The following is a 13591-nucleotide window of genomic DNA, read 5'->3' as shown; positions in this document are numbered from 1 at the left end:
TCTACTAATGCCAACGTTTTGGGAGCTAAGGTACTTTTCGCTCCCCTTTTTATTTTCTTGGCCTCCCAAGCCATCAGGCAACATCATTCTTTCCTACCAAGATACCCATCTGGAAGATTAACATGTGAAGCATTGCTAAAAATGACCAACCTCATATCTCTGGTCCACCCAAGGCTGAAAGCTTTTTTTAAAGAATTCATTCATGGGATGTGGGCAGCGCTAGCTAGGCCAGCATTTATTGCCCATCCCTAATTGTCCTTGTTCAGACAGCATTTTAAGAGACAGCCACGTTGCTGTGGGTCTGGGTCACATGTAGGCCAGTCCAGGTAAGGACGGCAGATTTCCTTCCCAAAAGGACATTAGTGAACCAGGTGGTTTTTATGATAATCGACAACGGTTTTCGTGGTCATCATGTGCATCTTTCTGAATTTAGTTTCTCTGATGTTTAATTTTGTCTTAGAACTTCCTCAACTGTACCATATTTTTGTTTTTTACTCGTCACAGCATGTGGGTATTTATTGCTCATCCCTAATTGCCCTTGTTCAGAGGGCATTTAAGAGAGTCAATCATATTGTAGGCCAAACCAGGTAAGGACACCAGATTTCCTTCCCTAAAGGACAATGGCGAACCAGATGGGTTTTTATGACAATCATTAATGGTTTCATAGTCATCATTAGACTTAATTCCAGATTTTTATTGAATTCAAATTCCACCATCTGCCATGGTGGAATTCGAACCCAGGTCCCCAGTGTATTATCCTGGGTCTCTGGATTACCACTCCAGTGAGAATACCACTATGGCACCGCCCCCCTTTCATTATAGTACTCAGCTCCAACACATCATAACTAGCATCAGGCCTAGTCAGATTGCAACTGCCCGATCAAACTTCCCAATTGTTCCGTTTCTTCCTCGGAAACAGGGTCCTCTTTTTGTGAGGTTCTAACCTGACTTATGGGATATGATTAACGTTTTCTAGGTAAAATTGTTGATTCAGTGCCACCACTGACTTGCTCTGCTTAATGTCTAAACCTATGTATTTAAAGGCCCCTGAAGCCTGACTTCTAACCTTAAATTCCTTCTTTATCTTCTCGATTATCCATTGCTCAAATTCTACAGATCCTCCCCCACAGGAAATCATCAACATGCATGATAAAGATTCCAGCTAGTTTCTCCTTATGGTACCAGTAGAACATTGCAGGGTCTGCCTTCAACTGAATGTTTTCAATAGGGCAGACCTCACAGAAAAATATCATACTCTTGATGCATCATTCAATCCTTAAACACACTTGTTCAACTTCCATAGCCTTCCTTCTACATCACTGGCTTCTTTGGGCGGTTTCAAAAAAAAAACTTTCCTTGAAACTTCTTCCCTTGTAAAAACGCAGCTTTTATGTCAATCGATTTGCACTCCCAGGAATAGGATGCCAAAGCAGCGGAAAAATCTTTAAACTCACTTTCCCCACAGTTGGCGAGTCCACCCTGACATCCTGATCCTAGAGTCTTTCTTCAAAGCCTCGGGCTGTTAATCTTGCTTTAGCCTTATATGTGCCGCCTGGAAGTACCTTTTCTGTAAAAAACCGCCCTTAAGATAAGACTGGCTGTCCCCTGTCAGGTAATTCAGTATATATCTCAAATTCCTTCCATCTTTCCAACTCTTTCTGCTTTGGCTTCCTTTATCAGCTTATTTTCCAATTGTTAGCAGCTACTAAAATCTCTTGTCCATCAGGACTTCTAATTCTACTGACATTCCTAGCTTGCTCTCTAGTCCTCATTCTTAAGCTATGGCCTCTACTCACATTTCTTTCTCTTTCTTGACTACTACTATATGATCGTTCTCCCATGCACGCAGAACCCCATTCGCAAGTCCGTGATTTTCTTCTGGGGTCACGACCACTTTCTGGTCCAATGTCAGAACTCATGCTGCACTTTCTGGGTTTCCAGGTCTTTACCTCGGTTTGTGAATCCATAAGTCTTGTCTCCTGTCCTTCATCCTGCACATTTAGCCAATGTTTGTATTTACCAGTGGCCTTTCTTGCTCTCTCGATGATGGTGGCATCCCTCCATACACTGGTCCCTTACGGCATGTGTGTTAGCTTTGTTCCTACTTTGGATAGTTGCCTTTCTGGATGAATAGTGCTATCCTGTACTTCAGTGTTATTTTGTTCATTGTCAGTCGAACCTGTATCTGCCATAGTCTGCTCCTCATAACTGCCGTGTTTATATATATATATATATTTTTTTGTGTGAATTCATGGTGCCTCCTCACTTTGTATATCCTGTTCAGCACCTGTAAAGGTATAGTCAGTACTAATTAACCTCGAAGAATGTACCCTAACAGTTTGATTGCCGTGTTGCACAATTACTACTTTTCCATCACACCTTTTTACCTTGCCAGGTCCTTTCCACTCTTTCTAGCCTTCCCTTTCATAATATACCATGTCTCCTTGTCTAAACTGTATTCCTGATGGTCTTATGCAGTGCCATAGGGCTTCCCAAATTTTCTCCGAAACCTCAGCTTTAATGACAGCTTTTCTGCCTGATGAGCAGAAAAAGTGGAGCTAATGCTAGTTCTTTCTAGAGCAGGGGGAGCATCTGATAACACCGAAGGCAACTTTGGATTTCTCCGTACACCAACTGGTACAGACTGTAACCCCCAACCACTTGCAAAGAGTTCTTTGCGTGCACCCCACTATGCTAGTGCTGTTTGCAATTTGGTTGATTGACCAATATTTTGTGTAACATGTTACCGATTACCACATGGTTTCTTTCACAGAGATGATTACTAAACAGGCTTTCAGCTACAGTGTGCATAACTATGATGTTCAAATTTTCACATGCCTCGAGATTCCTCATTGGCAAATTCCCCACCGTTATCTGTCAGGAACTTCATTGGTGTTCCTAATCCTGTTCCTATCCATTTCTCCATGACCTTATTGACAATGGTCCTTTTATCTTTACTATGTATTACAGAGGATAGGCTAAATCTGGTTGCCATATCTATGAAATGTAGTAAAAAACCCCAATCCTTGTTCCAAACTTTTAAATCCATAGCTACTGCATCATTAAATTCTGAGTAATAGCAAGCTCTTGTGATATTTAAAACAAATTTCACACTGAGCAGTGATTTGTTCAATAAGGTCATCATATCCTTTATCAACTGCTCCCACACCTCGAAGTAGAATCTTCGGTTTCTGTGGCGCCGGATGTGCAAGCTGTCTATGTAACTTCCAAATGATCATCTTTATGTCCACCAAATTCTTATTCACAGCAGTTAGCAAAACTTCATGAACTTCTTGATGAGAAATCTCTGGCTTCTTCAGTGAGCGGCAGTAATGGCCTGACCGAGTAAAATGTAGATATACATTTTTTTCAAACACGACCGTTATATCGTTCTTCGTGTCAAGCATCATCTGAGCCCTAGCAGTATCCTGCTAGAAACTACAAACAGACTGATCCCTGCTTTCTTACAAGGGAGGACCACCCTTTTGGAAGATGTTAATGTGTTATCACCTCTGAACCTTAAGCAGGTAGAGCTTTCATATTCCTTGACCTTCTGCTGGTCTGCCTCATCGAGAGACTGCAGGTAGCATTTAAGCCAGTCCATGCCACACACCGTAGGAGAAGTGCAACCACTGTCCAGGACTGCACAGTTGAAGGAACTGACCTTCAAGATACTCATCACTGGATTCAAACTTTCAATGACAAATAGAATTCCATCATGGCAGTCACCATCTTCATTTTCAGTCTCAGAAGAATCCGTTTCATGGGTCACTTCAAAAAGCGATTCTTTCGCTATGGGCAGTTCATTGTGTAATATTACTGGGAAACACCGGAAACACCAAATAACCATCCCCCGTAAAGTACTTTTTGGATTTAAACGCCTATGGTCATCATCCCAAGTGCACTTTTTGTCCTAAATCTCAAATTGACTAGAGTTATCACCATTTTCAGACCTCCTGACATTAACCTCATCTTTGTACTGGAATCTTTGTCTAATACTTGGTTGACCTTGAAATTCGGCCACAGTAGAGTCTTCCAACTTTTGTTTCATGGCATTGTTGTTTGTAATTGCTAAGAAAGTGGCTGGGAAAAACTGTTTCCCTAGAAATCATTTTAGGGCAGCAGCCATTCCAGGAGAGATTTTTTCCCCCAGAATTGAACCTGTTAGCACTAAAAGACTATCAACGTGGGAAATACGAGCACAATCCAGTAACTTAAATGCCAATACCAACTCTGGAATTTCAAATTCAAATCTCTGCAGTCTTCTGGATTTTGATGAATGGAACGTGATACATTCTTCCATGGACTGATCATCTGATTTCCTACATCTATCAAAAGATTGTCCAAGCTTCACACGCTTCCAATAACTCCTTTATCCAAAAATTGTAACAGAAGCTCCAATCCCTCTTCATGATCCATGTCATCCACTTTCCACTCTGAAAATACTTCTTATCTTACTTTCGGCTGGTGACGATAATGCCAAAGCCATACTGGCATCTTTCTGGGTATGGAAGTAACCTGGGTCCACATCTCAACTTCAGCCTTCCATTGTTGATAAGGTTCAGAGTAAAAAAAATGGTGGACAGTCAAAGCTTGCGATTTTGCACTGTCCTTCTGCAATTCCGCCAACTTAAATGTCAGCAACAGTACACTTCTTTTCCCACAGAGGATCGAGACAAAAAGCTTCATATACAGCAATCAATCAACAAAGCTTAAAGTTCATCCTCTGCTACTGTGTTACTCACAATAAATGCTTGTGGTGGAAGACTGAATCCAAAGCTGTTTTTTTTTACTTCAAGCTCCTCAGTGTAGCAGACTTTCTAGTAGTTCCACCCAGATTGTTCCAGCTGTATCTATTTACACTGTTCAGATGGGACAGCCAATGCCCATCGCCTGTTTTAATTAGCAATTGTCTTTAACAAGGTAGTTACCATGCAATGTGATTATTGTTACATTGAAATTCCTTAAACATTAAATGAAATAAATGATCAGTAAACCTATATTTGGTGGAATTAGGAATATGGTTTTGACAGTGATAGCCCAGGGACAAATGTTAATCAAGACATAGGAAAACTTGCTACCCTTTTTTGAATAGTGCATGTAGATCTTTTTTTATTTACCTAAAAGCTTGGTTTTATATCTCATCCAAAAGATATAATGCTTAACGATGCAACACCATCAGCTAAAACGTGAGCCTAGATTAGGTTCTCAAATTCCAGAGTAGAGCTTGAACCTATAATCTTCTGATTCAAAGGCTAGAGTATTACTAATTGAGTCAGGCTGACAGTCATTCAACATTTCTCCAAAAACATCAGATGTTCCTCATGCTACGTTCATGGGTAATTTAGAATTTTTTAAAAATCTAACCCTCACATTCACTCATCTCAATGCAAAACTGTTTTACTATTTGGCATTCATCATTTGCTCCTGTCAGATGCTTTGTTTCAAAAATGAATGTGTTTGGTCAAAGGGATCTAACATTTGCAACAACTTACAATTCTGGACTTAAGGAAGCTACTGCGTTTCAATGGGGCTGATTATAGCAGAAAAGTTGATGTTGCAAATCTACCTGCCAAGTTCACCAGATAGAATTTTTTTGGAACAGCCTACATTTTTAAAGAAGTTAAGAGAAGGGACCAGAAATCCATCAGGGTTACCATTTTCAATACTGGGCACCAGCATGACATTGACAGATGCAACAAACCAGCTGATAGAGGATATGCTGCTCCGATTATAGGAACTTGGATGATACAGGCTATAACCTAGTGCACAGTGAAATCTCTAAATTACATATCCCTTAGGGACTGGTATCAGCTGTTCTTATTTTCAAAATGGTCAGTATAATAGAAACAGTTTTTTTTAATTTGATCTTATGATGTGGGCATCGCTGGCTAGGCAAGCACTTATTGCCCATCCCGAATTGCCCATGCCGTGGGTCTGAAGTCGCATATAGGCCAGACTAGGTAAGGACAACAGATTTCCTTCCCTAAAGGGCATTAGTGAACCAGATGGGTTTTTACAACAATCAACAATGGTTTCATGGACTTTTAATTCCAGATTTTTATTGAACTCAAATTCCACCTTCTGCCATCGTGGGATTCAAACCTGGGTCCCCAAGGCATTACCCTGTGTCTCTGGATTACTAGTCTAGCAACAATACCACTACGCCATTGCCTCCCCTAAATTGAGATTAATTAGTTGCAACAAGAGTCAAAGGACAAGAATCACCATGCCTCCTACTAGCATTGGCTCTGTTCACTTTGCATTTTCAGTCTAAATTCCCATTTCATTTCAAACGGCTCTCAATTAATGAATTGGGTTTCTCAGTTTCACTTAGCAGCATAAAGACCATAACAGGACAAATAAGAAAGGAAATGTAATGAGTGGCTGTGCTGGTATACTGAAGCTTTCAAACAAGTCTGAGGATGGATTGAGGGAGATTTCGGAGGGAAAACACAACAGGTCACATTATGTGTCAGAGTGAAATTGCAGGTTTTTGATTGAGCATCAAGTCTGCAGGAAGACTGAGTGATAGCTAGGCATTAAAGGCCAGTCCATCACTCTATAGAGCAGCAGAGACATTCAGGATGGCCACCCATCTTACCTTCCCAAAGCCAAAGTTTCTCAAAAAAACAGATCCACCATCACCAGAAGCTGAAGGAAAGAGGACAATGGCAGGATCAGGAGAAGAGGAGCAGTTAGACACTGCTGAACGAGTGTATAAATGTGGCAATGTGGGCAGGAAACAATGGTCACTCTTGATGTTTGCAGGCGCTTTCCTTGATTTGCAAGGCTGCTGAGGTTAGTGCGCGTAGGTTAGTACAAGGAAGCAGTGGCTTGTGAAAGAATCAGCTTTTGTCAAATGGGAAGTTATTTACCCAGCATCCATAATGGCATAGACACTGTTCTATCCATGGTATAGGGCCGTGTAAGCATTCAATCCCATAAACAGAGCAGTTTCTCTGCCATTATGGATACTGGGTGAAAAGCTTCCAATTGCACAAAAGCCATTTGTGTCACAAAGCCTACTGAATCCTCACGCTGACCTGCATGCAAAGACCTCAGAGAAGTGATAGACCCAAGAGAATTTGAGGGCAGAGAGGAAGCATCAGGGTTTGTGATTTAGTGCAAGTTCCAGAAACAGCAGCTTTGGAACAGGCCATGCCTTGCATTTTAAGTTGTAAAAGGGTTTAGTGCTTGGCCATTCTGTTCATTTGTAAAATTGCATTTTGAAAACATATTGCTGCATTTAACAAACTCTTAATATTTTAGCATGATAATGTCAAGATGATCACTTTTGGTGATGCATACGTTTCCAATTATACTGTTAAAAATCATTCTGGTCATAAATACATACTTTCTGAATGAGCTCTATTCCACCCACAATATCTGCTCCATGTTTCTGAGCGACAGCAACTTCTTCTGGACTCTGCAAGAACAATATTTCAGAGACTGAGTTCATCATACTAACAATTTGCTACTGAAGGGATTTTCATGTATCTTTATAAATACTGCCTTTGAAGTTATTCCATAAGTGAAATAAATCTGATACCTCACAAGTGGCAAAATCAATAGCAGAATAAACACATCAGTTAAAGATGTACATATTTCACACAATGGTTGGGACAAACTGTAGCGTTTTTGGCATCCAAAAAAAGACAAATTTCTCAAGTTATGCACAGACAGAAAATAAATCAGAGCTGGTATCTTCAATAGGCAGCCTATCAGCTTAACCATATTTCTCAATCATCTGCAGGAACAGGAGAATAATTTGCTTCTTCATCAATTATAAGGCTTTAGTGAAACTAGCAGGAAAAATAAATGGATATGTAATTCTTACCTCTGTGAATACCAGCACTTTGTTGACGGTTGTCATAAAAGGATAAGGCAGGTGTACAATTCTGACAAATGGATCCACTTTTTTCTGGGATACAAGGAAAAGAACAAGTTAGAAACCAAGTGCAATTTACATTTGTATCCAAGTTATTTAACAAGGAGAGTGGTGAGCTGCTTCCTTTTGACTTAATCATATTTCACCCCTCAAAGTTTCTGATATCACACCTATATTGTAAATATGTGCTGAAGAGTGCATTTTAACCAAGAAGGAATAACTTAAAAAAAGACACAAGACCCCTACAGCCTATTCTCATCCCTTCTTACAGCTAACTCATGAGTAGCTTTGAGAAAGCCATGAGAGCAATTAATCTTCCTGCTCTCTTGACTGGAGGTTGGGCGGCCTACAACGGAGAAAGAAAATTGAAGAGAAGATTTTAGTTATTTTTAAACATTTCTTAAAAAGTACAAGGAAACTCTTACTGTTAAAATATAAAAGCAAAATACTGCGGATGCTGGAAATCTGAAACATAAATAAAAATCACTGGAAAAACTCCAAGTCTAACAGCAGCTGTAGAGAGAAAGACAGATTTACTCTGTCTTTCTCTCCACAGATGCTGTCAAACTTGCTGAGTTCTTCCAGCAATTTTTGTTTTTGTTTCTGTTATACCCTGGCCTAACCATTTTCAATTTTCCAGCATATAAAAAAAAACTATAGTCTATAAGTCAATTGAAAGTCTCCTATCTTTGGAAACAAATAAGGCACATACATAAAACGCCAGCTGAGGGGAGTGGGGAAATCTATTTCACTCCATTCTTTATTTTAAATTCAACATCTTTTGACATGCAGTTCATGATCATCTGAGGAACAGCAGAATCAAAAGGAGAAAAAGACCCCACACCAACAGGTTTGATTCATTCAACCTAACAGGGCTGCAAATTTGAACTGACATGGGAACTGATCTCGAGACAGCAATCCTGAGAGAGTGCGCCATCAGGTATATAAACAGCAGGAGCTTTTCAGGATGTTTGTATCTAACAGAATGGTCCAGGAACTGGAAGAAACTGATACTTCAGCAGGTACTTGTTCTGAATGCAAGCATTCCAAAGAGACATACCTAATTACAGCAAGCTTAATCTACACGTGGCACACCCAAAAACACAGAAACACGTGGAGAAACTTAATCAATTACTTATCAAAAAAAAGACAATTTAAAAACAAGTAATTTGAATGATTCTTTAAAGCTCTAAAGTTTTCTACAAGATCAAGCCTCTACTCAAGAACGTAAAGCACAGGCTTGCAAACTTCACCTTCTTTTCCAGCTTCATGTCAAGCCGCAGATCAATATAAACAGGTTGCCTGGGGTAAGTAAAGTCTAACTGCTGAAACTTCTTCAGCATATCAATTGCTGTCTCAACATCATGTACTTTCTTTGGGTAATACTGGATCCGGTAGACATCATCAACTGGCTCCCAAGCTGTCAGACCATATGGCTTATGTCTGTTTAAGTCTGTCTTTCTCTCACTTTTAGGTTTCAGGTTTTCCTTCTTTGGGTCTTTCTGTTCTGTTTTGGAGAGTCTGTCATTTAAAAAAATGGAAAATTATTGAACAGTCTCATATGGCAAATACAGCACAATGCACAGGACATTTTTTTTTTAGTTTGAATTCCACGAGTTAAACTGTCTTCATAACTCAAGAATGAACAAATCAGGAATTATACAGTAAAGGAAACTTCACGTTAAGTTATAGGAAATTTCTTATGCAGTATGTTGCTCATCTAAAGGAATAACTTGTCAAACTGCCTGACTTAATTTTTTTGTGTTTATAAAGAACCCAGATAACCTGCTGGGACTGCTTTAAGTTTCTAATGTTACAAAAGAACTTCTAATCCCATTGCCTCTCTTCTGCCCTTAGAAAATTAATTGGCCCTTGCTGCCATGGAGCAGAGCTGTGTAAGTCAACTGTCCAAGGATACTGCTTTCAAACTCATATTGTTGTCAAGTTGTTTAATTAGGGACAACTTATGGCTTCATGTGGCACTGAGATACAGTGACAGGCTTGCTAAATGCACCACATCCCCCTGATTGCAAAGCTTAGCCCTGAAACAAGCTAATCACTCCATGTTACATTCCACTGATTACTTGTAATTTAATAAAATAAATGTTGTAAACTTTATGCATTTAGACTTTTTCAAAATTTTTTGAGCTCATCAAGGAAAATAATATGAGTACTAGGAAATGCAGCATTCTTACACATTTAGCACCCAAGTGTCAATCAAACACAACACAAGTAACTGTGTAGTGTGCCCCAACCACCTCAATCGTGTTCCTAAAACCATCCAATGATCTTGTGAGATTTGGAAGTTGTACTTCAGATTCTAAGCAATGTACAAGGACACCTTTAACTAACAATCCTCTTGTGCATTGAGTCAAAGGACAGGTACAGGAAATTTGTCTGATGAATATTCCGAGAGGTAAAAGTCCATGTGCTAACCTAGCTCCATTAATTAACAAATAGAGTGGTCACAGCACAAAATGAGGCCACTTAGTCCATCATGTCTATGCCAACTCTCTGCAAAAGCAACTCACCTCATTACATTCCTCCATCCTTCCCTTATAATCTTGCAATTTCTTCTCTTTAGGTGCTTACCCAATTCCCTTGTGAAAGCACCAATTGAATCTGCCTCCACCACTTTCACAGGCAGTCCATTCCAGATGCTAAACTCATTGCATAAAAAGGTCTTTCCTCATGACACTGTTGCTTCTTTTGCCATTCACCTTAAACTAGTGTCCTCTGATTGTCAGCTTTTCTGCCAATGGAAACAACTTCTTGTGCTCTACTCTGTCATGAACTCACAAGATTTTGAGCACCTCTTAGCAAATCTCCTCTCAACCTTCCCTCCTCTTAGAACAACCCTAAATTCTCTAATCACAGAGACCATTCAGCTCATCAAGTCCATGCTGCTCTCTATAGAGCAATCCAATTAGTCCCATTTCCCCACTCTATCCTCGAAGCCCTGCAAGTCTACTTCCCTCAAATGCTTATCAACTTCCTTTTGAAATCGTTGATGATCTCCACTTCGACCGCTCTTGTAGGTAGAGTGTGCCAGGTCATTACCACTCATGGAGTAAAAATTTTCTTCATTTCACTCTGTATCTCTTGCCCAAACCTTAAAATTTATGTTCCTTAATCTTTGTACCATCAGCCATAATCTTGTACAACTTCATCAGATCTCCCTCAATCTCCTTTACTCCAGGAGAATAACTTCATCTTCTGCAAGCTAACCTTGTAGTTGAATTCCCTCATCCCTAGATCCTTCTAGTAAATCCCCTCTGCACCCTCTCAAGGACCTTTACATCCTTCCTAAAGTGTGGTGACCAGAACTGGACACAATACTCTAGCTGCAGCCCAAGAAGAGCTTTATAAAAGTTCAGCATAACTTCCCTGCTTTTGCACTCAATACTTCTATTTATGAAGCTCAAAATACCATAAGCTATGCTAACTACTCTCTCAATATGTCCTGCACCTTCAAGGGTTTTGCACATGAACTCACAGGTCCTTCCATCCCTCACACTTTTTAGAATAGTGTCATTCATTCTGTATTTTATCTCTCTATCCCTTCTACCAAAATGCATCACTCACACTTGTCTCTGTTAAATTCCATCTGTCATCCGTCTGTCCATTCTGATAACCTTTCAAGTCCTATTGCAATAGATGAGTATCATCCTCACTGTTTGCCACACCTCCAAGTTTGGACCAGATTTTCAGATTTTACTGTACATCCCAATAACCAAGTCATCACATATATCAAAAAAACAAGTGAAGAGGACACTCACTAGAGTGCATACCTCTGCCACACTGTGTTGACTCAACATTATTACAATTACACAGCTCTCTCTCTCGAGGTTTTTCCCTGCTTGGTTCCCTGCTCTATAACTACAAAGCTGAAAAAATAAATCTTTTTATGAAAAGCTTCCATCTCACTTGAGAGGCCTCAGGTCAATCTATATTCAACAACCTGCGCTGAAAGCTCTGCTCCCATTTTGAAAGGTGACAAATCCACCACAGCAGCAGAGACAATCCAGAACATTCTAAAACAATCAACAGCATTCTAATTAAAACAAGCCACAACATTCTAAAAAAAAGTCAATCACCCTATCTCCTAATATTAATGGGTCCTTCAAAAAATTCCAGGATCCGGATCCACATCATTGCCAAGTTAGTTTAAACTCTCTCCAACCGCACTGGTGAACCTCACTGAGAGGACAATGGGCCCAGTCCTTTTGAGATGCCACCTGTTTCCAATAGGTGCCTTTTGCTCTAGAGCTGGTTCCAATGCCCCAAGAATCTGAAACCCTCCCTCCTCAAGTACACATTGATCTTCCCTATCTTCCTATTTCTACCCTCGCTGATACATGGCACTGGCAGTACTCCAGAGATTACTACCTTCGAGTCGTTATTCTCAGTAGTCCCCAAGGATGCGTACTAGTTTGAGAGTGGCAAACACCCTGAAGAATCCTGCACTTCCCGCCTCTTTCTATTTTTCCAGATGGTCACCCATCTACTATCTTGAACTCCCCCTGCCTGTGGGGTAACCAACTCCTGGAATAGCTGATCCAGGAAACTCTCGGCCTCACTGATGCTCCACAGTGACTCCAGCGCCCCTCAAGCTTGGAAGTCCTGAGCTCGAGCTTATGCAGCTGCAGACACTTCCTACACACCTCAAGGCACATGAAGCATCCTGAAGTTCCAACATGGTGGAAATTGCAAGCAACAGATCTCAATTGCTCATCCATGATCTAAAAAAAATCTATACCGTCTTTCAGAATCCAGTTAGTACCTTGTTTAAATTATTATATTTAAATTTACCCATATAATTGAAGTCCCTCATCCCTGGAACCATTCATGTCAATCTTTTCTGCATCCTCTCTAAAGCCTTAACATCCAGTTGAGGTGGAAGCAGTGTTTTATAAAGGCTTTCCATAACTTATTTGCTTTTGTACTCTATGTTCTATTTTGACCACTTTCTCAACCTGCTGTGCCACCTTCAATGATTATGATGACAAATATCCCCATGTCTCCATTCCTGCACTGATTTTGCTAGTTAATAATGATTAATAAAACTCTCAAGCAGAATAGAAATTTATAATGTATATGTTGAGAAAAAACATATGATTTATGTTCATCCTACGCAAAATAAAATATTTCAACAAGTCTGAGAAATCATACTTCACAGCAGCAAAATGCCTGACCAGAAGGTGCTTCTCCAATAAGGTGGATATGCCGGTAATGTTTTGACTTCCCATTAATATGTGCTTATAGCATCCAGTAAACACTGAAACATAAGAAAAAAATATGAAAATCATCCATAATATTACATCTAGATACTCATACATTAATAGTTCTTTAGCTCTTTCATTAAAATGAACACTAATAGAAAGGGCATTTTGTAGTTGTTTGGTAGTAGAGAACTTTTCATCTTGCTGGATCTGTGTAAGAGCGATGAGCTGTCGCATGATATATATATATATGACAGGGCTTGTCCTCAAGGCTTGCTGCACCCACGTATGTATGGGTTGCCCAAGACGCACAAAAGTGATGTCCCTTTACACCCTATCTTATCTACAACCGGTTTTGCACAGCAATAATTTGCCAAATGGTAGGGAAAATTGTTAGTTTTGAACAAGTTTTCCACGGTTTTCACATTTGCGAAGACCTTCCAAGACTTGCAGATTGATAGCAATGCTGTGTCCATGT

The 13591-nt window shown here is 39.9% G+C and overlaps 1 protein-coding gene across 2 annotated transcripts in view; it reads right to left on the bottom strand.

The window, feature by feature from the left end:
• The window catches only part of mrpl1 (mitochondrial ribosomal protein L1), a 56845-nt gene that overhangs the window by 31364 nt on the left and 11890 nt on the right, over positions 1-13591 (bottom strand). For both annotated transcript variants that reach the window (XM_041201848.1, XM_041201849.1), the window contains 4 exons: positions 13064-13169; positions 9145-9412; positions 7841-7924; positions 7358-7429 (listed from right to left, as the gene is read on the bottom strand). In XM_041201848.1, the coding sequence (XP_041057782.1) occupies positions 7358-7429; positions 7841-7924; positions 9145-9412; positions 13064-13169 (530 nt within the window). The remainder of the gene's footprint in view (positions 1-7357; positions 7430-7840; positions 7925-9144; positions 9413-13063; positions 13170-13591) is intronic.

This window comes from Carcharodon carcharias, chromosome 1 (assembly GCF_017639515.1).
Source record: "Carcharodon carcharias isolate sCarCar2 chromosome 1, sCarCar2.pri, whole genome shotgun sequence".
Classification (NCBI taxonomy): Eukaryota; Metazoa; Chordata; class Chondrichthyes; order Lamniformes; family Lamnidae; genus Carcharodon; species Carcharodon carcharias.
This window is presented reverse-complemented; position numbering and strand designations above follow the sequence as displayed.